Below are 21,708 nucleotides of genomic sequence, written 5' to 3'. Positions count from 1 at the left end.
CCAAACTGACCCTTATTCCAAGGATGCCTGGTGGAGCCAGAGAGGGTGTGCGCCAGGAAGCTCCGGTCCAAATGCTTAGCCAGCAAACCTGACCTTGAACAAACGACAAGGTGATTTCGCTGTCCGGTGACCAACAGGCATCCCCCGAGGAACTAGGAAGACAGTTGGGAGAGACTCGGTGCCATGACCCAGGGAATGCCAGAACGCAACACCTGACCCAGTCGTCAAAGCCAAAACAGGGTGTGAGGAGAAGACGGAACGTCGGCCTCCGAAAGATACCGCCGCACCAGCTGTCCGCTGGGAGAGTGGAAAACAGCGTCTGGATTCAGCCGTAGCAATCTGGTGTCCACCCCGCCTAGTGCCACGGACCCTGCAGCCGGTCATTTCCCCCTTTCTCAGTTGGCAACGTGAGGTTCGGCTCGAACCCTGGGGAACAACAGAGTTTGATTCCACAGAGTAAGCGCTGCACTTGGGGGGGGGGGAACCCACAAAACATGTTTCAGGAGCCAAAGCCAAATTCCAGAAGGGAAAAGGGAGAATGATTTAGTCGGAGAAACACCTGAGGAATAAGAAAGGGTTTTTTACAGGTGATTAAGTGGACTAAGCCACTTCTGGACAGTTCCTCTCGTCTGTTCTGGCCCCAAACCGAGGGCACGGATCCAAGACGCGGGCACCCACTCTGCGACTACATGGGTGGGTGTGGGGGGTGTTAGGACGGGAAGCCTACACACCAGAGCGAACCCTCGCCCTCTCTGGGCTGTGTTTCCAGGCTGGAGCAAACCCCCTCCTCCTCCTCTCCCCTCCCAACTCCCCCCCCCCACACACACACACCCACCACCACCACCAACGATAGGTCAGGAAGCGCCCACCCCAGAGTCCAAGTTTTGAATCTGGTCCGAGGATCAAAATGATGAATGTTTCCAAAAACGTTGACATATGAAAAGTAAATATTTGGTTGCACAATTGGGGTTAAAACGAGTGTCAATCCACCCCACTCTCCGAGCGCCTCTCCTCCTGCTGCCAAGCCCCAGGTCCCCAGGCTGAGTGCGGTTTGTAAGATTATAGCCCTCAGTCTCATTGAAAGGGCTGTCAGCGTTTCCATTCTCTGGACCTTTGGTGGTGGTGGTGGGGGGGGGGAGGCATTTATAACCACGCCATTAAAAAAAAAAATTTTTTTTCACCCTGGCTGCAACTTGGCATCATCCCGGAGGTTGCGCTCCAGGCACGGTTTTATGGGTTTTTATTTTTTCATTTTTATTTTATTTTATTTATTTAGTGCAGGCACCCACTGGGACGCCGCTGGGTTCCTCCAGAAGTTAGACCTTCGGACACACTCTCAACTTTTCCTGCACGGGCAGCGAGGGCGCAGACGGCCCCGGTGGTGACAGTCTCCAGCCCGCTCTCTCCGCTCCCCCGCCCTGACGCCCCATCACCATTCCTGGGCTTCCTTGCTTCCCCCCCCCACCGCCCCCCGCCACCCCCTGTAAAGGAGCCGCTCGGACCCTTCCCCGGGACCCTTCAGGCCTCTCCCGGCTGCAGCCTTCTCTCCTGCCGCCTCCTGCCAGCCTGCCCCTTGGAAGCTGTCAGCGGGCCCTGCGTTCGGAACCCTGAGCCCTGAGAGGCGATGCGCTCTCTGCATCCCAGGGAGCGGGCTGGGGGCGTCTGGACCTCCCCCCACACGCCGACCTACCCAAGACCAGACCCCCCCCAGCCTGCTTCCCCCACCACTACCACCAACTCCGGGGCGACTGATGGAACGGAGGCGAAGAAGCTGCAGGCGGTGGCGTCTTGGAGAGAGGGGGGCACCCAGGTGGGTGGCCCGGGCGGGCACAGAGCGAGCGAGCGAGAGAGGCGAGGAGTGGGGGGGGGGGCGCGCGCGGGGGTGGTACTCACAGGCGCTCGGCGTTGCGGGGGATGCCCCGAGGCACCGCCCGGAGGCCCAGCCCGTGGCAGTCCACGCTGGCGGCGGAGCAGGTACACTTGGTGGGGCAGGCGGCGGCGGGGGGCCCGCTCAGGACGCTCGCCAGCGCCAAGGCCAGCGCCAGGCGGGCGCGCAGCGCGGCTCCGGCCCCGGGGCGCCCGGGGCCCATGGTGCGCGGGGGCCCGCGCGCGGCGCCGGCGGGCTCGGCGGGGCCCGGGAGGAGCGCGGGGGGCAGGGGCAGGGGCAGGGGCGGCCCGCGGGGTGGGCGTCCGAGTCGCCGGCGCGGACCGGCGGCGGCGGGAGGAGGCGCGGCGGCGGGCGGCGCGCTCAGGCGCTCGGGGCGCGGGCGGCGCGGGGCGCGCCGGGCGGCGGCGGCGACGGCGGCGGCAGCTCCATCGGCGGGGCTCGGGGTGCCCAGGTGCCGAGCGCCCCCTGGCCCGGCCGGCCGGCGCCCGCGGCGGGCAGCTGGGGCGCGCGCGGTGGGGCCCGGCGCCCGGGGAGGTCCGGCTGGCGACGGCGCGCGGGAGCGCGGCGGGGGCAGCGGGCCGGCGCGGGCTCTCTCCATTCACCGAGCGGGGCCGACACCGGAGACGCGGGGCCCACCCCCTGCCGGCTCACCAGCACCGGCACCAGCACCCCCACAAAAAAAAAAAAAAAAAAAAGGAAAAACACACACGCGCGCGCACACACACACACACACACGCACGCACGCACACACAGACACACACACGGCAGCTCCGCCTCCCATTGGCTGAGCCGCGAGTCGTGTCGACTAAGTTGGGAACTTTGCTGGAGCGACGGAGAGTCGGAGGGAGGGAGGGAGGGCGCAGAGCGCGGAGGCAGAGGGGAGGGAACCTCGGGAAGCTTGCCTTTCGGGGCCCGGCCTGCTGCGCCCAGAACTCAGGCGCCGTCACGACCCGACGCCCCGGGCCCGTGGGGATGCTGGTACCTTTCCTGGGTGCCGGCACCCGGCTGGGGCCTCTGCTCATCTCCTCTCTTCCCGTCCCTGCGTCCCTGCACAGTTCTGCAAGGGGACAGGCCTGGGACCATGCTCACTTTATAGATTTTTTTAAAAATTGAAAAAAGAAAGTCCAGAGAAGAGAGGTCACTTGCCTGAGGTCACACGGCTGGCTGCCCCGTGGACCCCCAAACCATGCCACGGAGACACCCAGTTTTTACACTGCAGCAGGGCCCAGCTGCATCCCTGCCTGATCTGCAAAGCCGCGACCTCCTTCTGGCCACTCTAGCAAGGACCTGCTGCAGGACGCTCAAGCGCGCCTCTGCCCCAGCAAACACGAGGTCTTCCCTGGTATTCGGGTTGCTGGCCAGAGGCGGGCCCGGCTTTGTTGGGACCCATGGCCCAGGATGCTGCTAACAGTCGTGGTGTTAGCAAAATGGCCCTCCGGGTTGACAACTGGCCCCGTGGTCCTGGTTCTTGAGCCGCTGCTTTGTCTGCTGGGCCAGTCCCATCCCCTCTGAGCTTTGGTTTCTTCGGGCTGGGGCCCCCGTCCAGCAAGGACTGGGGCACCAAAGACTACGACGAGGAAGAAGTGTTTCTCCCAGGGTCACTGGCATGCTCAGCCTCCATCTGTCCTGCCCCGTGCCTGCCTTCCCCCAGTGCCCCTGCTCAATCCTGTGAGCGGCTCCATAAATACTTGGACGACTGATTTTGTTTGTTTGTTTGTTTGTTTGTTCGTTCGTTTGTTTGTTTGTTTGGAAGGAGAGGGCAGGAACTGGGGGGGAAGGATGACCCGGACTTCCTTGAGGTCTGCTCGCAGTGGGGAAGTCTGATTGAGCCCTGCACATACACACTTCATGTATATGCGCACACCACACCATACACACACATGTATGCGCATAAGCCCTTAGACTCGTATCTTGAGAGCATAAATGCCCATCCTTAGTCAGATACATATATGTGCCATTCATGCATGCGTGCGCACACACACACACACACACACACACACACACACACACACACACACACCATCCCACGAGTCTGCTCCCAGAGGCCCTCTTCTCTCATATCACTGTCCTTCTAGATCTTTCTCCCTCATTTTCCTCCAAGTCAGTGTTCAACTATGCAGCCACGTTCTGTGAGTTTACGGCAGAGCTGGGAGCTGGGTGCAGGTTTTATTTTCTAGCACTTAGAGCAGAGTTTCAACATGTTTTGCTGCAGGCACCCAACTCTGTGTGTGTACGTGTGTGTATATACACACCTCCCACACACAAGCGCACCTTGGTGGGCCAGTCCCTCTTTCTCTGGAGAGGCTATTACAGTCGCCCTCTGGTGGTCAGAAGGGCTCCATGCGCGGGTCCTCCGGGTGACTTCAGCGTTTAAGCACTCTAAACATCCTTTCCTCTTGAGCTCTCCTCCAAACCTTGAACCAATTTAGTACCAGGACTGAGGCAGATGAGAGTAGAGATCTGGGCAGTGGCCCAAGGGCACACAAGCATCTCAGCCCGTCTGAAGTTGGAAAGAGTAGGTTTTTCCTTTGTATGCCCCCACCCCACCCCCCGCCCCCCATCCCAAACACACTAGCTAGCACTTGTTTTGCAACCCCTCCTGGTGGGGCTTGGGTCCCTGCTTTGAGCACAGCATGGGGTAGGCTGGCGGGGAGTGTGTTTGCATTCTGTGTTTGCAAGTGCCTTCTGCGTTTTCCATTTGCATTTCCGGAGGGTCCCTGTAACAGTGACTTATTTCATGGCCGGCTTCAGGCTTGTCGTTCCCTGAGAACAAGGTGCAGGGGCTTCTCGCCCCCCCAAGGAAAGGGTGAAAGGAAGGTACCCAGGGCACTGCGCAAAGCCCCGGAGCTTCTGGGTGGGGGCAGCCTTAGAAATCATCCAACCCAGCCCTGCTGCGAGGACATTCTAGGATGACGAGGGCTACATGTTTCCCGGTGGGAAAGATTGACCCTTTTCTCCCATTTACCTCTACTGAAGAATCTGCATCTCAGAAGAACAGATGTAAGACGTGGACAAGTCAGTCCTGAGAAAACGAAACTGGTAGAAACGGTGTCCTGACCCCCACAGTCAGTGATACACCTGACCCCCTCTCGGAAGCTTCAGTGTAATTCAACTCTGTGTTTAAGAACGTGGAATCAAGGGTCTCAGAGCAGGGAAGAGGTCTAGTGTCCAAGGTTAACCAGCGAGGGGGCAGGGCCAGGACGGCAGCCTCCCTAGTGCCTGCCCGGGGGGAAGGGGGGCTCCATCCATCCCCCGACTTCGCTGAAGCCAGGGCATCTGCAGAGAGCGTCAGCACGGAGGATGGTAACGGAAAACTGCCCTCTCCAGAGAAGTCGGGTCAGTTCCCAGGTTGTCGAGGTGCTGGGAGGGACTTTTTATATCCAAGTGGTGTGATTTGGGGATTCCACAAAGGCCCGCCCAGGCAGTGTTTGGACTTTTTCCCCCCTTTTTATTGGACTGGAGCGATAGCATAGCAGGTAGGGTGTTTGCCTTGCACGCGGCCCACCCGGGTTCAATTCCTCCGCCCCACTCGGAGAGCCCGGCAAGCTACCGAGAGTATCCCGCCCTCATGGCAGAGCCTGGCAAGCTCCCCGTGGCGTATTCATATGCCAAAAACAGTCACAAGTGTCACAATGGAGACATTCCTGGTGCCCAATCGAGCAAATCGATGAGCAAAAGGGCTACAGGGCTACTTTTCTGTTGGCTTCTTAAGTGAATGTGACTAACTTACATGAGGAGGCTAACTTACATTGGAGATACCCCCAGAATCTTTAGGAGGCTTCCTTGCAAGCTAAATGATTCTCCCTCATTCCGATACGTCTGCTGCCTGTTTATTGGAATGCATCCCGTATGTTGGTCATTCTTCCACAGATGGTCCCGATGGCCCATTTCTGTTCCCCGGGACACTGATGTCTAAGGACTTTGTTGGGTCTGGCCACCTGGGAACCAGCAGAACAGTCTAGAGCTGGAGAAGAGGTAGGAAGCCCTTCACACTGGAGTTTGGAGTTCCTGTCTATCCGTACAGAAGGTCACAGTTCACTCCTTCCAGCTTCATCTCTCTCTCCCCTGGCCTTCAGTGGGCAGGAAGGAGTAGAAGGGGCTTTCTCCTGAAGTGACATCTTGGGCAGTCCCTGGCACCCCCATGACTCAGCAATCCCTTAACCCCGACACCTTTCCAACCAGTTCCTTTCCTGAACCGTCTTCAGTGATTGATCATTTAAGTTGTGCTATCAGTTTCCACCGGGTGACGCTGAACTCGATATACACACGACCTGACTGAGACACCAAGGCAGATCTCTGGAGAGTAGGGGCACAGGGAAAGGAGGGGTGACCACAGAACCCGAACTTGACGCTGGGACTCTGACTCCTATGAAACTCATCCAGGAGAGAGAATGGCTCACAGAGGTGAACTGTAGGAGATCGGGGTTCAGGGGAAGACGTGATGAAAGATCAGTGCTTCAGTAGGACCCCCCAAAAGTTATGTTTTTTTAATTCAAGTCCTTCTTTCTCTCTCTCCTGTGAAAAACAGACCAGAAAGGTTTGCTGCTAGCTGATGTGTTGAACTTCCCCGCAGGACAGGCTCTACTTTGGTTAGGTGAGTATTTGGTGAGTGAATAAGTGCATGTCAAATATATTACCTAGTCTGAAGAAGATACAGCAAGAGAAACTTCGAGAGGTCAGACCCAGTATGGTGGGTGACATGACTTGGTCTGATGCTCCAACAATGTGACGGAGGTTTAGAATATTAGTATAGGATCATGATCCTCCAAGGGCCTGGTTTTCTCACGAAGAACATGACTGAAGGGCTGGAGTGGTAGCACAGCAGGTAGGGTATTTGCCTTGCACACGGCCAGCGTGGATTCGATTCCCAGCATCCCACAGGGTCCCCTGAGCACCACCAGGAGCAATTCCTGAGTGCAGAACCACGAGTAACCTCTGAGCATCGCCGAGTGTGACCCCAAAAAGCAAACAAACAAAAAAGAGAGAGAATAAAAAGAATGTGACTGAAGTGAACGTTTTGGTCTCTTCCCTAGTGTCTTCCCAACTAGATCCAGAAGAAAGTATCCAATCCCTCTGTGGCTGTAAGCTGGAATATGTGAGGGATGGGAATGAGTCGGACCCCTTTACACCCGGCTGGCCCAAGCGGATGCGATGTACTATATCTGACCCAGGTTTCAGAAGTGTAAGTGACAACCAGCTTTACTTCGCAAAGGGACCGCTCTTTATTGAGAATTGAATCTATCTCAGGAGAAGACACTGCCCCCGTAGCTGCCAATAACCCAGTTAGGAAGACAAGACTAAGACAGATGAAAGAAGAGAAACGCAATGGCACAGAATGAAATGCTTAGGCGGGTCAGACTTCTGAAGAGGAAGAAATCACTGCAGTTGGACTGGCAGGGGTGGGGGGGATTCTGTTTGACCTCTGGAAGGGACTGAAATGCATTAAGATTCGTGGGAGGGAAAGCGGGTTTCTGCATTGAGGGGTTTTGATGAGGATGATGAGGATGATGAGGATGATGATGAGGATGATGATGATCTAGTTAGCAAGCAGGGTTTCATCACTAGAGGTTCCAAAGAGCAAGTCCGGAAGTGGTGTCTTCACTTCTCCCAAACACCCCATCAGTCAGAAGAGGCAAAATACATGCAAGGGAGGCTGGGAAACGTTATTTCTCGGTGTGCCCAGAGAACAGCAGCTGGATCTGTGAGCCTGGAGGCAGGGTCTGTTCCCACCGCGGGGTTCATCTGGTGGCTGTGCAGATTAGAGCTAATGTAGGGAAACGCCCGAGACAGTCAGTGCCTCGTGGGCCAGGGACATCCGTGGACTGGACATCCCCTCCGAGGGTCCCCCGGGGAAGACACCCAGGCTCTCTGCCTTGCTAACTAAACCCTTTCTGGGTTTCTGCCTCTGCCACTGCAAAGGCACGGTGGCGGGGATAGAATGATCTCTGCAGGAGAGGGCGCGCTTGGGAAATGTGGGAGATAAAAGAGTCAGGGGGGGCAAGATTTTTGTGGTGTAAGAGCCAGTTTGAGAAGAGAAGGTGCTCCGCTGCCTGCTTTGCCCTTGAACACAGGTTGGCCATTTTGCATGAGGAGCTTGGAGGGCTCTCAGCAGGGAAAATGGCTTTGACCTTGAGAGCGCCTGCCGATCAGAATTCCCCGGAAGAGTGCCCCTGGGTTGACTCTGCCCTACTTGAAAGGAGGCCAGATGACGTGGGAAGCTCCCGGGCCCCTAACCTGAGGCCCTGAGATGGCGATGCGGCCAGATGTGGGGGGTCAGACTCCGGGTCCTGTGGGCCGGAGTCTGGACCAGAGAGGCTGGCCGACAGATGAGCGCCGTCATCTGTCTCTCCAAACTACCCGAGGAAGATCTGTTTCCTGTTGGAGCCAAGCGGGAAGTGTCGCTGGGGAAATGGCTCTCCAATTTGAGGAGTATTAATCACCTCATTAGCCAGAACACCTGCTCATAAGACTCATCCCACCCAGGGAACTGGGTTCAACAAAGCGTGCGGCTGGGCCGCACAGACTCGCCGGTGGCATCTGCCTCCTCGGCTGGCCCAGTGTGGGCGCTGGGGCTCGAGAAAACTCTCCAGCCAGCTGTTCAGCTGGAGACAGACTTCAGAATGCCATGCTTGTGTTGCAAGCGGTGATGAGCGGCAGACGCAGAGAAAACTCCCCGGACTCGCGGACGTCCCTGGCCCACGAGGCACTGACTGTCTCGGGCGTTTCCCTACGTTAGCTCTAATCTGCACAGCCACCTGATGAACCCCGAGGTGGGAACAGACCCTGCCTCCAGGCTCACAGATCCAGCTGCTGCTCTCTGGGCACACCGAGAAATAACGTTTCCCAGCCTCCCTTGCATGTATTTTGCCTCTTCTGACCGATGGGGTGTTGGGGAGAAGTGAGGATACCACATCTGGACTTGCCCTTTGGAACCTCTAGTGATGAGACACTGCTTGCTAACTAGATCATCATCATCATCATCATCATCCCGTTGATCGTCTAATTTCTCGAGCAGTCTCAGTAACGTCTATATTCGTCCTATCCCTGAGATTTTAGAAGCCTGTCTCTACTCGTCCTTCCCAACGATGCCGCATTGGAGGCTCTTTCAGGGTCAGGGGAATGAGACCCATCATTGTTACTGGTTTTGGCATATGAATACACCATGGGGAGTTTTCGAGGCTCTCCCATGTGGGCAGGAAACTCTTGGTAGCTTGACAGTTTTTCCCAGAGGGAGAAGTAGGCTATAAGATGTCGCGCGGCCAAGAAGCAGCCACGCGCTTCTGGGAGCTTGGTTTTAAGTCTCTGGGTGTGGGCTGTTGATGGGATTACAGGGCTCCGGGGGCAGTCCCTGGGAGTGACCGCCTAGCTACTGGAAAGTGGGAAATCTGGGCGGAAGAGGCCCAGTCCCGATCCGAGCAGGTTTGGAGGTCTCAGCCCTGGGTCCCACACACCTGGGTTCCTCTGCCGGTACCTTCATGCGTGAGGCTCATCCGAATGTGTAGAGAGGGTCCTTGAGCATGGCTATGGCTAGGCTCCGGAGGTCTTCGGCCACCGGGAGCTCTGCTCATGGCGGGGAGGGAAGCTGGAACCCATCCCTTCTGAGGGGCCCCGGAGAAGACAGTCAGGCACGCAGGCAAGAGACTCTCTGCCTTGCTGACTAAAAAGAACTGAAAATTGAGGTAGATGGAACAATGAAACATAATGTTGACTGTAAGAAGCCAGATGACAAGATGATGCATTTTGTGAATCCACTGATAATCATATAAAAGGGGGAACCCAAACCCCAGAGATACAGAATGCAGATTTTCCCTGAGGTGGGTGGGGTAGGTTCAGGTGGGAAAACAACGGTCACTGACCAAAGACAGATGTAAGGAAATTTGGGGAAGTGAATGATGGTGTTTTTCTAAGACTGGATTGTGGTATTGGGCACAGAACTAAATAATTTTATTAAAACTCATCACATAGGCTTTAAAATGCATGATTTGGGGTTGGAGAAATAGCACAGCGGTGAGAACAGTAGCCTTGAACATAGATGACCCCAGTTTGGATCCTGTCACTGCATATCGTCCCCCAGGCGTCACCAGGAATGATCCCTGACCCCAGAGCCAGGAAGTAAGTCCCGAGCACTGCCAGGTATGGTCCCAAAACCAAAATACATAAATAAAGTGGGTGGTTTTACTGCATATGAATTATACCTCAATAAATATAGATCTTGGAATGCTAAAAATTTTCCATATAAACTCATGGTATTAACTTTCCTAAGCCAAAAAAATAACCTATCAGATCATATCAAAGAGGAATTTTCTACTTTCAAATAGTGAAAATCTTGACTATCTAAAATAAGGAAAGAAAATAGCACTGTAGCACTGTCATCCCGTTGTTCATCGATTTGCTCGAGCGGGCACCAGTAACGTCTCCAATGTGAGACTTGTGACTGTTTTTGGCATATCGAATACGCCATGGGGAGCTTGCCAGGCTCTGCCATGCGGGCCGGATACTCTCAGTAGCTTGCCAGGCTCTACGAGAGGGATGGAGGAATCAAACCCGGGTTGGCCGTGTGCAAGACAAACATCCTACCTGCTGTGCTACTGCTCCTTCCTTTCCTCTTTTATAAAGAAAGAAAATAGAAATAGCAAATAGTTAAAAATAAAAAAGAGAGATGGTAGATTTAAACCAATATTGGAATTACTTGTGAAGTTTAAAGCCCGTGTTAATGCCGGTATTTGTCAACCCTGCAGAATCTCTTAAGAAAGTCGCGCACCAGAAAGCTGAGATCAATACGGTGCCAATACCCAGAGCGGACCGACTGTACAATGTACCGCAGCTACATATACTTCATCCCCGTATGAATATCATACAGAAGTTGCCCACTGAAATCACTTAACATGATGCTCTCCAGTTCAACCCAAGTTGTAGCCAACTATAAGATTTCATCTTTTTTTTTTTTTTGGCTCTTTGGGTCACACCTGGTGATGCTCAGGGGTTCCTCCTGGCTCTGCACTCAGGAATTACTCCTGGTGGTGCTCAGGGGACCCTATGGGATGCTGGGAATTGAACCCGGGTCGGCCACGTGCAAGGCGTGCAAGCCCTCCCCGCTGTACTATCGCTCCAGCCCACATCTTTTTTTTTAAATCTGCATAGTATTCCGTTATGTATCTATACCACAGCTTCTTCACTCGACTGTCACTGGATGTTTGGGTTGTTTCCACATTCTGGCTATTGTGTTATAGTGCTGCAATGAGCATACATGTGCATACATTCGTTTTGAATTAATGATTTTATGTTCTTGGGATAAAAGGCCAAGAAGCAGGATGTCCTATTTTCAGGAGGGTGTTTTTGTTTTTTGTTCGTTTGGGGGCCACATTTCGCCATGCTGAGGGATCACGCCTAACAGTGCTCAGGGGACCCTCTGTGGTGCCTGAGACGGAAACAGGCAGCGAACAAGGCAAGTGACTTAATCCCGGTGCTAACTCTCTGGCTCCTATTCTCAGCTTTTGGAAAAAGCCTCCCTATTGTTTTCCATGGAGACTGAACCAAATGATATTCCCACCAGTAGTGGACGTGGGTTTCTCTTCTACCAAAGCACCCACTGTCTCCTACCTTTCTGATCAGTGCCATTCTCCCTGACATGGGATGGTATCACTTTGCCATTTTATTTGCATTTTCCTGATAATAAACAATGAACAACTGCTCCTATGCTCCTGGCTGTATGCATGTACTTCCAGAGATGTGTCTTTTCCTCTCCTCTCGCTCCTCTCTCCCTAGTTTTTGATGAGGTTATTGGTCCTGCTGTTACGGTGCTTTGTGAGCGCCTTATATAACTTGGCTACTTGTCCTTTACCTGTTGTGTGGTGCACAAATGTTTTCTCCCATTCAGTTGCTGTCTTTTTAAATCTCACAGAGAATCTAGGCTCTACAGCTTCCCAGGAAATACGACCAGCTTTAGGTAAACTCTCTGAAGAGCGGGGAAGGAGAGAGGAATTTCAGCCCATTTATGAGGTCATAATCGTCCTGATAGCAATACAAGACGCAGACATTATGTTGCTTTTTAATAGTGGCTCCTCTGAACTCTTCTCAGAGGCCCTGGGGCACTCTTGGCGATGTTTAACCTGAAAGACTGGGCTTCCTGCTGACAGTGGGGGCTGGGTATCAGTACCACCCCCAGAAGTACTGGGGGAAGTGGGCCATGCTATGCTGGGGTCCGATTCAGCTCCCTCATGTGAGCTGTCTCCATAGTCTAAAAACCATTTCTTAAAATGAAATATATATATATATGTAAATTTCCCTCATAAAAATTTGGCCAAATGCTATTAAATGGAATGCAGTAATAAACAAAAAGAAAGATGTAACTTGAGCAAAGTTTAGCTTGCATTGTTCAATATTTGAAATTGAATCAATGTTATTAGTATGTCAACAGAGTTAAAAAGAGGCATATGTACATACATACATTTGCCCATCTTGACAGATGTGGAGAAAGCACTTGACAAAATTTTATACTATTATTAAAAATCCTCATAGTTTTGCACTATGTTTTAAAAACTGAACAAAGAAAAATCCAAAACCTGTTAAAGGACTTATACTTTTTTAAAACCCTGCAGTGAATTTTATATAATGATAAAAAGAAAGAATGTTTTCCTTTTACCATAACAAGCAAGGAAAGAATTTCTTTCTAACACCACATTGGTGGTACGAGTCAATGGAACTGAGAATAACAGAAATATACATGGAATTTCCACATGGAATCCCTATTTCCTATATGGAATCCTAATTTCTTATGCAGAAACTCCTACTGGAAATATTACATGGAAATTCCTACTGGAATTCCTAAATAGAATTCCATATGGAATTTCTACAGGGACGCAGCGTGCACAGCTGAATACACTGTCCTCTGAGCCTGGCAACGTCACAGAAATTCAGCAGGAACACCCCGTGGCTAGTTTAGCTGGTAGAACATGAGATCTTTTTTTTTTTTCTTTGGTGGGTGGGGCATACCCAGCAGTGCTCAGGGATCACCCCTGGTGGACTCGAGGAACTGTACATGGTTTGGGGGGTGGTACGCAGGTCTGCTGTGTGCAAGGCAAGTGCCTTGTTCCGGCCCCAGCTGCAAGACCTGTGATCTTAGGATTGTGGGCAGACAGTCATGTTGGGTGAACATTGTACTACAAAGAGAAGAAAGGAAGAGAGAAGAGGAGAGAGGGGCGGAAAGGAGGGGAGAGGAGACAGGAGGGAAGTGATGGAAATGTTCTATATTGTAGGATGGTTTTGGTTATGTGACTACAAACTGTATCACTGTCATCCCATTGCTCATCAATTTGCTCAAGCGGGCACCAGTAACATCTCCATTGTGAGACTTGTTCTTACTGTTTTTGGCATATCCAATACGCCACGGGGTGCTTGCCAGGCTCTGCCCTGCGGGCCGGATACTCTCGGTAGCTTGCTGGGCTCTCCAAGAGGGACGGAGGAATCGAACGCAGGTCAGTTGCATGCAAGGCAAACACCCTATCCACTGTGCTATCGCTCCAGCCCTCACTCCACAACACTCAATTGTGCGTGGTATTTAATAAAAGAGACAGAAAAAGTATGTTTCCTCAGAAACCAGGCCGACACTCCAGACTCCAGCCCCTGGCGAGAACAATTTGCTTTTCAAATTCACACCCTGCCCTTTTTTCTTAGTGTGCAATGGAATGCTGAGTGGGTTCAGGGAAGAATTCTCAGAAATGTTTCTATTTCTTTCTCAGAGCCTAGGAGGTATCCGGGGCTCTGACATACAGCAGTGTGACTCGTGAATGCATTTACATAGCTGACACAGTTACACCCAGAATAATTGAATCCGTTTTGTGTTTTCTTGCTTTCCATTTCATCTGGAAGTGAGGTCGCTCCCTCCCTTGGCCCGAGAACTCAGCTTGTGTTTACATCCTTTTACGACCCTCGCAGTAATTCTTGTTTTTTAACCTCAGCGCTGCTCCCACTGGAAAATGGGCTCCGATTTCTAGTCATTGATTGGAACTGAAGTCAGACGTCCTAGACGGACTCATTGCTGGGCTTTCTAAAGCAGACCTAGCTGTAAACTGCATGACCATGACCATTAATTCGCTTTTAACCATCTTAACAACAATAGTATTAAGGGATCTGGAATCACTAGCGGAGGGATTAGCATAGTGCCCTGCAACCATAAAATAGTGACTTTAATATTATTATGAACTATGAAATCTCAGTAATAAAATTTTAAATGGCAATTGAGTTTGTGAAAGTCCTAAGTACTTAAAACTAACTCTCAGCGTCATTTGACATAGGTCTGACCCCCACTTGGCCATGAGGCCCAGTATCAATGGCCTCACTCGGGTCCTATATTCAAATCTTTACAGATCTGGGCTTGTACACAGGTCTGAGTTAAAGCTTTATGTCCTTCTCCTCACTGACAAAGAGTCAAGTGTTCACCCTATCAGGAAAGACACGTTATTGGCCTAGGAATTAATTCTCATCAAGATTTTGGAAAGAGAAAAAAAAAAGCGTGCCTTCAAAATAGAATGTTTTACAAAACATTTCTCCACCCTAGCCACTCACTTACCTGTAAATATCCCCCTTTTGTTAATAAAAAAAAATTTAGTCTCATCATTTATTTTCAATGCCACATTGGTGGGAGGAGTCAATAAGAAGTAAACTCAGGCAAAATATTTGTGGGACTTCCATATGGAATCCTTATTTCCTACCGGAACCCGAATTGCCTATATAGAAAATAATGGGGCCAACCTTCTGACAACTGTTTCGCCTGATTGGCTGCTGGCGGGAAAAGCATGATGCTATGAACCCATGGAACCACTAACCGACAGCCAACTCATGGCCCACGTTACTGATCAATCACCGCAGTCTCCACCTCAGAGTTCTTGAGTCACTTCCCAGTCGGTTTCGTTGTTCATCCTCCCAGTCATAGTTCATTATTCAATAATTATCATTACTGCTGGTAGCCGTCAGCAGCCGATGACCACGGAGACTTGAGAACCATTTGCCTTCCTATCCCAGGGGAACTTATCGGGCTAGTGTTTTGATTCCCCCCTCTAGATGAAAGCACAGACCACGGTGGGAGACAGATGTCACAGAGTGATGGGTCTGCCCTGAATCTCTCCACTGGCAGAGAGTGGGGGAGACCCACCCTGCATTGTCCGGGGGCTATTCCTGGCTTTGTGCTCAGCAGCACCCCCTAGAGGGCTTAGGAGCCCACATGGAGATTTGAAAATGGGTCATTAGGATAGGGGTAAGTGCCTTAACCCCTGTACTATCTCTCCAACCCTGAAACCTCTTGAGAGGCTGCATCCAGAGCAATCTGCTCTCAAGATCTGTCAGCCCTGGGACACTGAGGCAGTCTCCCCAGAAACCAGGCGGTAGCACCCAGTTCTACATTATAAAGTGAAAAGATGGGGGGGGGGTAATGTAGCTTTACCCCAGAAAGGGCAGAAGCATTTCTCAACTCCTTGCTACGTGCCTCAATCCCTAAACATGTTTTAGATGAATTAATTTCACATCAGAGAAATATATATATATGTGCATATGTATATATACACACATATATACATATATGCCCCTCAGAGAACCCGGCAAGCTACCGAGAGTATCCTGCCTGCATGGAAGAGCCTGGCAAGCTCCCCGTGGCGTATTCGATATGCCAAATACAGTAACAATAACAGGTCTCATTCCCCTGATCCTGAAAAGAGTCTCCAATCATTGGAAAAAACGAGTAAAGAGAGGCTGCTAAAATCTCAGGGACGAATGGAGACGTTACTGGCACCCACTCGAGTAAATCGATGAACAACGGATGACAGTGTTACAGTGATGTCCCAAAGAGTTCAGGAGTTAGTTCTACCTCTAGATATAAGTGCACACGTGTAAAAAAAGATGATGAACTCTATCACTGCTCACAAATTCACATCATTGCAAAGGTCCTAAATGTCTTCCCAAATAATACATTTGAATTATACGCACAGTAAAATTGTCCACAGCTTATCAAATCGATGGGTGCACCATGTCTCAGCATAGATGTAAACTTATTAAAAATAAGAACATTAGGTTTAAACTATCAAGAATATTTTGTCACTAATGTAAAGCTTAAAATTAGCAATTTCAACAAAGTAATCAGAAAAGTAATAGGAATATACACACTCAATCCTGCACAGGGGCCAACTCTTGGAAAGACGGAAAACATGGGGCCAGAGTGAGAGTACAATGGAGAGGGCATTCGCCTTGCAATCAGCGGACCCAGGTTCAATTCCCTGCACCCCACATGGTCCCTGGAGTCCACCAGGAGTGATCCCTGAGTCCAGAGACAGGAGTAGGCCCTGAGCACCACTGGGTCTAGCCCCCCCAAAAAGGACAATGGGGGGCTGGAGCAAGCACAGTGGGTAGGGCGTTTGCCTTGCACGTGGCCAACCTGGGTTCGATTCCCAGCATCCCATAGGATGGGCACCCTTGAGCACCGCCAGGAGTGATTCCTGAGTGCAAAGCCAGGAGTAATCCCTGAGCGTCACCGGGTGTGACCCAAATAGCAAAACAAACAAACAACAAAGGAGAATGTGATGAAGAGCTTCAAAGCTAAATCATGATCATTTATTTATGTATAAAATTCTAAAACAACTAGAATTGTCTTAGGGTAAATATTAAGATTTAGCAAAAGTCATAAGTCAATGCAAGAGTGCTTTAATATAGTCCGGGGGTTGAGTACTTGCCTTAAATGCAGATGACCAAGTTCTAGCCTCAGTGGTTCATCTGGTCCCCCAAGCTCTCTAGAGAGATCCCTGAGCACTACAGGATAGGGACCCAAAAGCAAAACAAATAAGATGTGGGTTTCGGATTCTTTTTTTTTTTCACTTTGCCAAGTGCTTTAATTCACCCCCCACCCCCGGGGGGACGGTGCCAGGAATTGTACCGAGGGCCCCACACATACAAAGCAAGTGTCCTACCACGGAGCTACATCCCTGGTTTTTATTTGTTTCTTAGGATGTGCCTTAGCTGAAGAAACTTCAGGGCTTTCTTTAATCTTTTTTTTTTCCTAGGGATAAAGGAGAAATGCAACTGTGAAGTAACATAAAAAGGGAATATAATAAGGGAAACAGTGCAGAACAAACAGGGGGCCCTGCCGTTCCCCCAGGTATGGGCTTTGGGCATGTGGTTGTCAGGAGTTTGCTCAAGTAGATCAGGGTCAGCCGACACAGAGTTACACCTGCTGCAAATGTTCTCCAGCGAAAATAATAGCAAGACAGCTAATTTTATTTTTGGTGAATCTGACCTAGAAATTAATTTTTATAAAAAGCATTTTAAACATAATATGAGATAAATACCCAAGGACAGTAGAAACAAGGGCCAGGAGTGTTGGTCCACAGTGGGAAGCCTGCCTCAAGGGCTGGGGGGAGAAGGCAGGTGGGATAGAGAAGGGATCACTAAGTCAAGGACGGTTAAAGGGATCGATCTGGATGGGAGGTGTGTGCTGAGAGTGGGTAAGGGACCAAACATGATGGCCCCTCCGTTTCTATATTGCAAACCATAATGCCCAAAAGTAGAAAGCGAGAAAGAAGAAAAGTGCCTGCCAGCCATAGAGGCAGGCTGGGGAGTGGGGGTGGGGTGGCGAGAGGGACACTGGGGACATTGGTGGTGGGAAATGTATTCTGGTTGAGGGATGGGTGTCGGAACATGGTATGACTGAAACCTGGTCATGAACGCTTTGTAACTGTGTATTTCACAGTGATTGAATATATATATATACATATATACATATATATATTGGTTTTTTGGGTCACACCTGGCGATGCTCAGGGGTTACTCCTGGCTCATGCACTCAGGAATTACTCCTGGCGGTGCTCAGGGGACCATACGGGATGCTGGGAATCGAACCTGGGTCATCCGCGAGCAAGGCAAACGCCCTACCCGCTGTGCTATCACTCCAGCCCTGAAAAAATATATATTTTTTAAGTGTTTTAATATAACAAAACCTGACAAGTAGACCACAGGTTGGGGCAGGGCGGGAGGGTGTATGTGGCTGAGGGCAGGGGGGCACTCTGGTGGAGAGTGTGGTGTTGGAATGCCATACGCAGATAATCCCATCATGAACAGTATCACAAATCACAGAGCCTAACATTTTTAAAAACCTTAATAGTGTTTTAATATTATTTCCAACTTTTATGTCACCTTTCCTGCCATCCAATAAAATGCATGAAAAATCATTAGCACAAAACTTCATAACTGATAGTTAATAATTGGTCATTAAAGAGTAGAGAGCTTTATTTTAAACTCATCAATTATGCTTAAATAGGCTCAAAGACATTTATCATAATGTATTTTAATCACCTATATTAGGTAACTCTAATGTCTGACGATAAACTGTATAAATTACGGTAGATTTGCACGACTTACACCTGAAAAATGATACAGTTCAAGTGGTGATGTGAGGGTTAACATTATGGAAAATGTTTAATATAGGTTAACAAAAGAAAAATAGGAAATATTGGATTGCATCTGGTAACTAATTATGAGAAGCTTGACACAAGAAAGCAAAACACCAGAAGAGGTATAATTATGGGTGATTTCTCTTCTTTCCTCTCATAGTTTTGTCCTGAATAAAAAATAAGGCTCAAAAGAACTGTGACTTTCATGTCCTTCCTCTCACCTCGAAAGCTAGAACCTCTTCCCTATCTCTCCACCTGGCCCGGCATCCTTCTCTTGGCCTTTGTCTCTGACTTTTGTTCCCCTATCACTGAGGCAACTAGAGTCCCACAGGTTTAGTTCCCATGCAGACATCTTCACACCATCCATGTTCACATGTGTCGCTGAGTTCCTGCACCCGCTGATACATTATATTACATCCCTCTTCCATGGCTGTCCCAGCCACTCTCCTTCTCTCCCCCTTCTATGTAATTAAGCTTCTCTACTGGGCCTTTCTCCTTGATGTAAAACATGCTAATCTGTCTCCGTTGGAAAAAAAAAGACAGAAAGAAAATTCTTGTTGATACCACATCAACATCCCTCACCAGCTCTGCGACACTCTGGGAAAGAAATTTTCCATGGCGGGTCCACCTCCACGCTCCACTCGTCAGGGTCAATGTGACTCCCGTGAGTGGACGAATCTAGAGTCAATTATTCTGCATCTTTAGGTCTTGAACTATTTGATCTCCTGGGTCCCTTTCTTGCTATAAAACCTCCCAGTGCAGGGGTCTGCTACGTCTGGGCAGCTGAAGAGCTGTGGTTAGCAAGATGAACAAAGACGCTCGGATGAGAGCAGCGATTACCCAAACGTTGATAGCAACCGGAGAAAGAGAACGGAGTTGCTGCAGCTAAATTAATTGAAGGCGGCTGGAAGGATCCATTGAAGACATGCTGTAAAAGGGGTAATTAAAGGAAAAGGACTAGGACACGTTGATGACTCGGTGGCGGAAATCACACCAAAAGGCTGGTACCTGATAGTGGAAAGAAGGCGCTCCTACGGAGACTCAGAACATTCCTTGCTCAGCATGCCAGTCTTTAAGAATGAATTAGATAGACTGCATTGTTTCATGGTTTTGTTCCTGAAAGTAAAACTTACCATAACTTAGGAAACAGTTTTCCAAAATAAAATCCTTTTTTTTTGTATGATGGTATAGAGTTTTCAGTAATGATTTATATACTGTACTATTTTTTCCTAAATGTGTTATTTTGATAAATATCTCACGAATGCATCTCCCACTGCATTTTACTACTGTTCCTCCTTTCTTGCTGAATAACATTCTTCCAGGTTTTTATTCTAAGGTGCTGGATGTATAATTTTTCTTCCCATTTTTTTTGCCATTCCTTTTCTTGGGGATGACACCCAGCAGTGCTCAGGAATCACTGCTAGTAATGCTTAGTGGACCATGTAGGGTGGGTGCCAGGGATAGAACTGGAGTGAACTGTATGTAAGGCAAGCTACAAAAGCTTTGTGCTATCTCTCCAGCCCCTGTATTGCTAATTTTTTTTTTACAAATCTCATTTGATGATGATTTTTTAAATCTTATTTTGTTTTTATGATATTGCTCACAATAATTTGTTATTGTGAACAATCACCGTCACTGTCACTGTCATCCCGTTGCTCATCGATTTGCTCGAGCGGGCACCAGGAACATCTCTCATTGTGAGACTTATTTGTTACTGCTTTTGGCATATCCAACATGCCACGGGTAACTTGCCAGGCTCTGCCATGTGGGCGAGATACTGTCGGTAGCTTGCCGGGCTCTCCAAGACAGGCAGAGGAATCGGAATCGAACACGGGTCGGCCACATGAAAGGCGAATGCCCTACTGTTGTGCTATCATTCCAGCCCATTGTGAACAATAACTTTATAATTTGACTTTATAATTCTTTGACTTTAAAATTCTTTATAATTTGACGCTCAGTCTGACATCTTTATCCAAGACTCCGAATTTGTATACTGAATTGACTATTCAACGTTACCACTTGGATGTTTAATAGAACTCTCAAACTTAGAAAATTCAAGGACAAGTTTTTGCTCTTTCTTGTAAAATGTTCTCTGCCTGCCCCTTTCCAGGTCTCCGCTGATGGCAGACCTCTTCTTCCAGTCCCTCCACATGACCTTCTCTTTTTCTTACTCATTTCATATAGCAGTATAATTTGTTAGCTTCATTTTTATAAAATGCATTTGGGTCTGGCCCCCTCTTATCCCTTCTCCAAGCTATGATTGCATTTTTCTTTAATATCTGTAAAAGTCCCCTAAAAGGACTGCTTCTATCCTTGCTGTTATAATATTCCAAAGAACCCCCATTTTTCTTACAGGCAAATTGTCCTCACGATGTCACACCCCACATTGTCTGACTCATTCCTCTCTTTCATCTATGACTTCAGCCCTTCTTATTTTGCTCTTTTTTTTCTGAATAATGGTTCCTATTCCTATTATATGGGGTTCTTACAAAAAAATAATTTTTTAAGATATAAGCAAAGATTCTAACACATGTTCTGTGCTAAGATTTTAATAGACTTTTTAGATTCTAGTTTACACTAATGCTAGTGTTCTTCTTCTACCAGTAAGTTGTAAATGTCAGTTGTGGAGATTGATGTATTGCTTCTAAGACACTGCATGCTTTAGCAAGAACAAAGTAAGGCTATTCCCATGATTCCTCAATATCATAATATTGCCAGAACAATAATGGCAATGAAAAAATTTTTCACAACAGAAAAGGAAAAATATAACCTTCTCTAATCACATTCGACCTCTAATAGAAAAAAATCCAAAGGATTTTTCATAATTGGAGGTCATAATAATAAAAAACTATTATTACTGTTACTAACAGTAGTAATGTAACAGAACACAAATATTAAAAAAATAATTTTTATATATTGGAAATTTCAGAATTTTAGAAGGCAGTATTACTAACATCCAAAATGAAGTTTAAAAAGTAAATAGGTATACATCTAAAACATTTACAAGGTCTCTATGCTAAAACTACAAAATACCCCCCAAAACCCAAGTTTTAAAAGAAAAATTATATATGAATACACTAAAGTACAGACTGACAGGCCCAATATCTAAAGACATCACTCCTCCCATGAATTGAGGTATACCTCAATTTAACATAAACCTCAACTTATCGCTTAGTTAAATTATTTAAAAAGTTGCATCTAAAATACCTGATAACCTTTCAGTATCTTTATTGCAAACCATAATGCCTGAGAGAGAGAGAGGAGAAGAAGAAGAAGAAGAAGAAGAAGAAGAAGAAGAAGAAGAAGAAGAAGAAGAGGAAGAGGAGGAGGAAGAGGAGGAGGAAGAGGAGGAAGAAGAAGAAGAAGAAGAAGAAGAAGAAGAAGAGGAAG

The 21,708-nt window shown here is 48.9% G+C and overlaps 1 protein-coding gene and 1 pseudogene across 1 annotated transcript in view; one reads left to right on the top strand and one right to left on the bottom strand.

Moving 5' to 3' along the window:
- The window catches only part of SLIT3 (slit guidance ligand 3), a 517,570-nt gene extending 515,463 nt beyond the window's left edge, over positions 1 to 2,107 (bottom strand). The window contains exon 1 of the mRNA XM_055125249.1: positions 1,894 to 2,107. Within this exon, the coding sequence (XP_054981224.1) occupies positions 1,894 to 2,090 (197 nt within the window). The 5' untranslated portion in view covers positions 2,091 to 2,107. The remainder of the gene's footprint in view (positions 1 to 1,893) is intronic.
- On the top strand, positions 1,890 to 20,037 carry LOC129401934 (transcription and mRNA export factor ENY2-like; annotated as a pseudogene).
- The last annotated feature ends 1,671 nt before the right edge of the window (positions 20,038 to 21,708 follow it).

Source organism: Sorex araneus, chromosome 2 (genome assembly GCF_027595985.1).
Source record: "Sorex araneus isolate mSorAra2 chromosome 2, mSorAra2.pri, whole genome shotgun sequence".
NCBI lineage: Eukaryota > Metazoa > Chordata > Mammalia > Eulipotyphla > Soricidae > Sorex > Sorex araneus.
The sequence above is the reverse complement of the archived record's forward strand: the minus strand, read 5'-3'. Positions and strand labels throughout refer to the sequence as shown.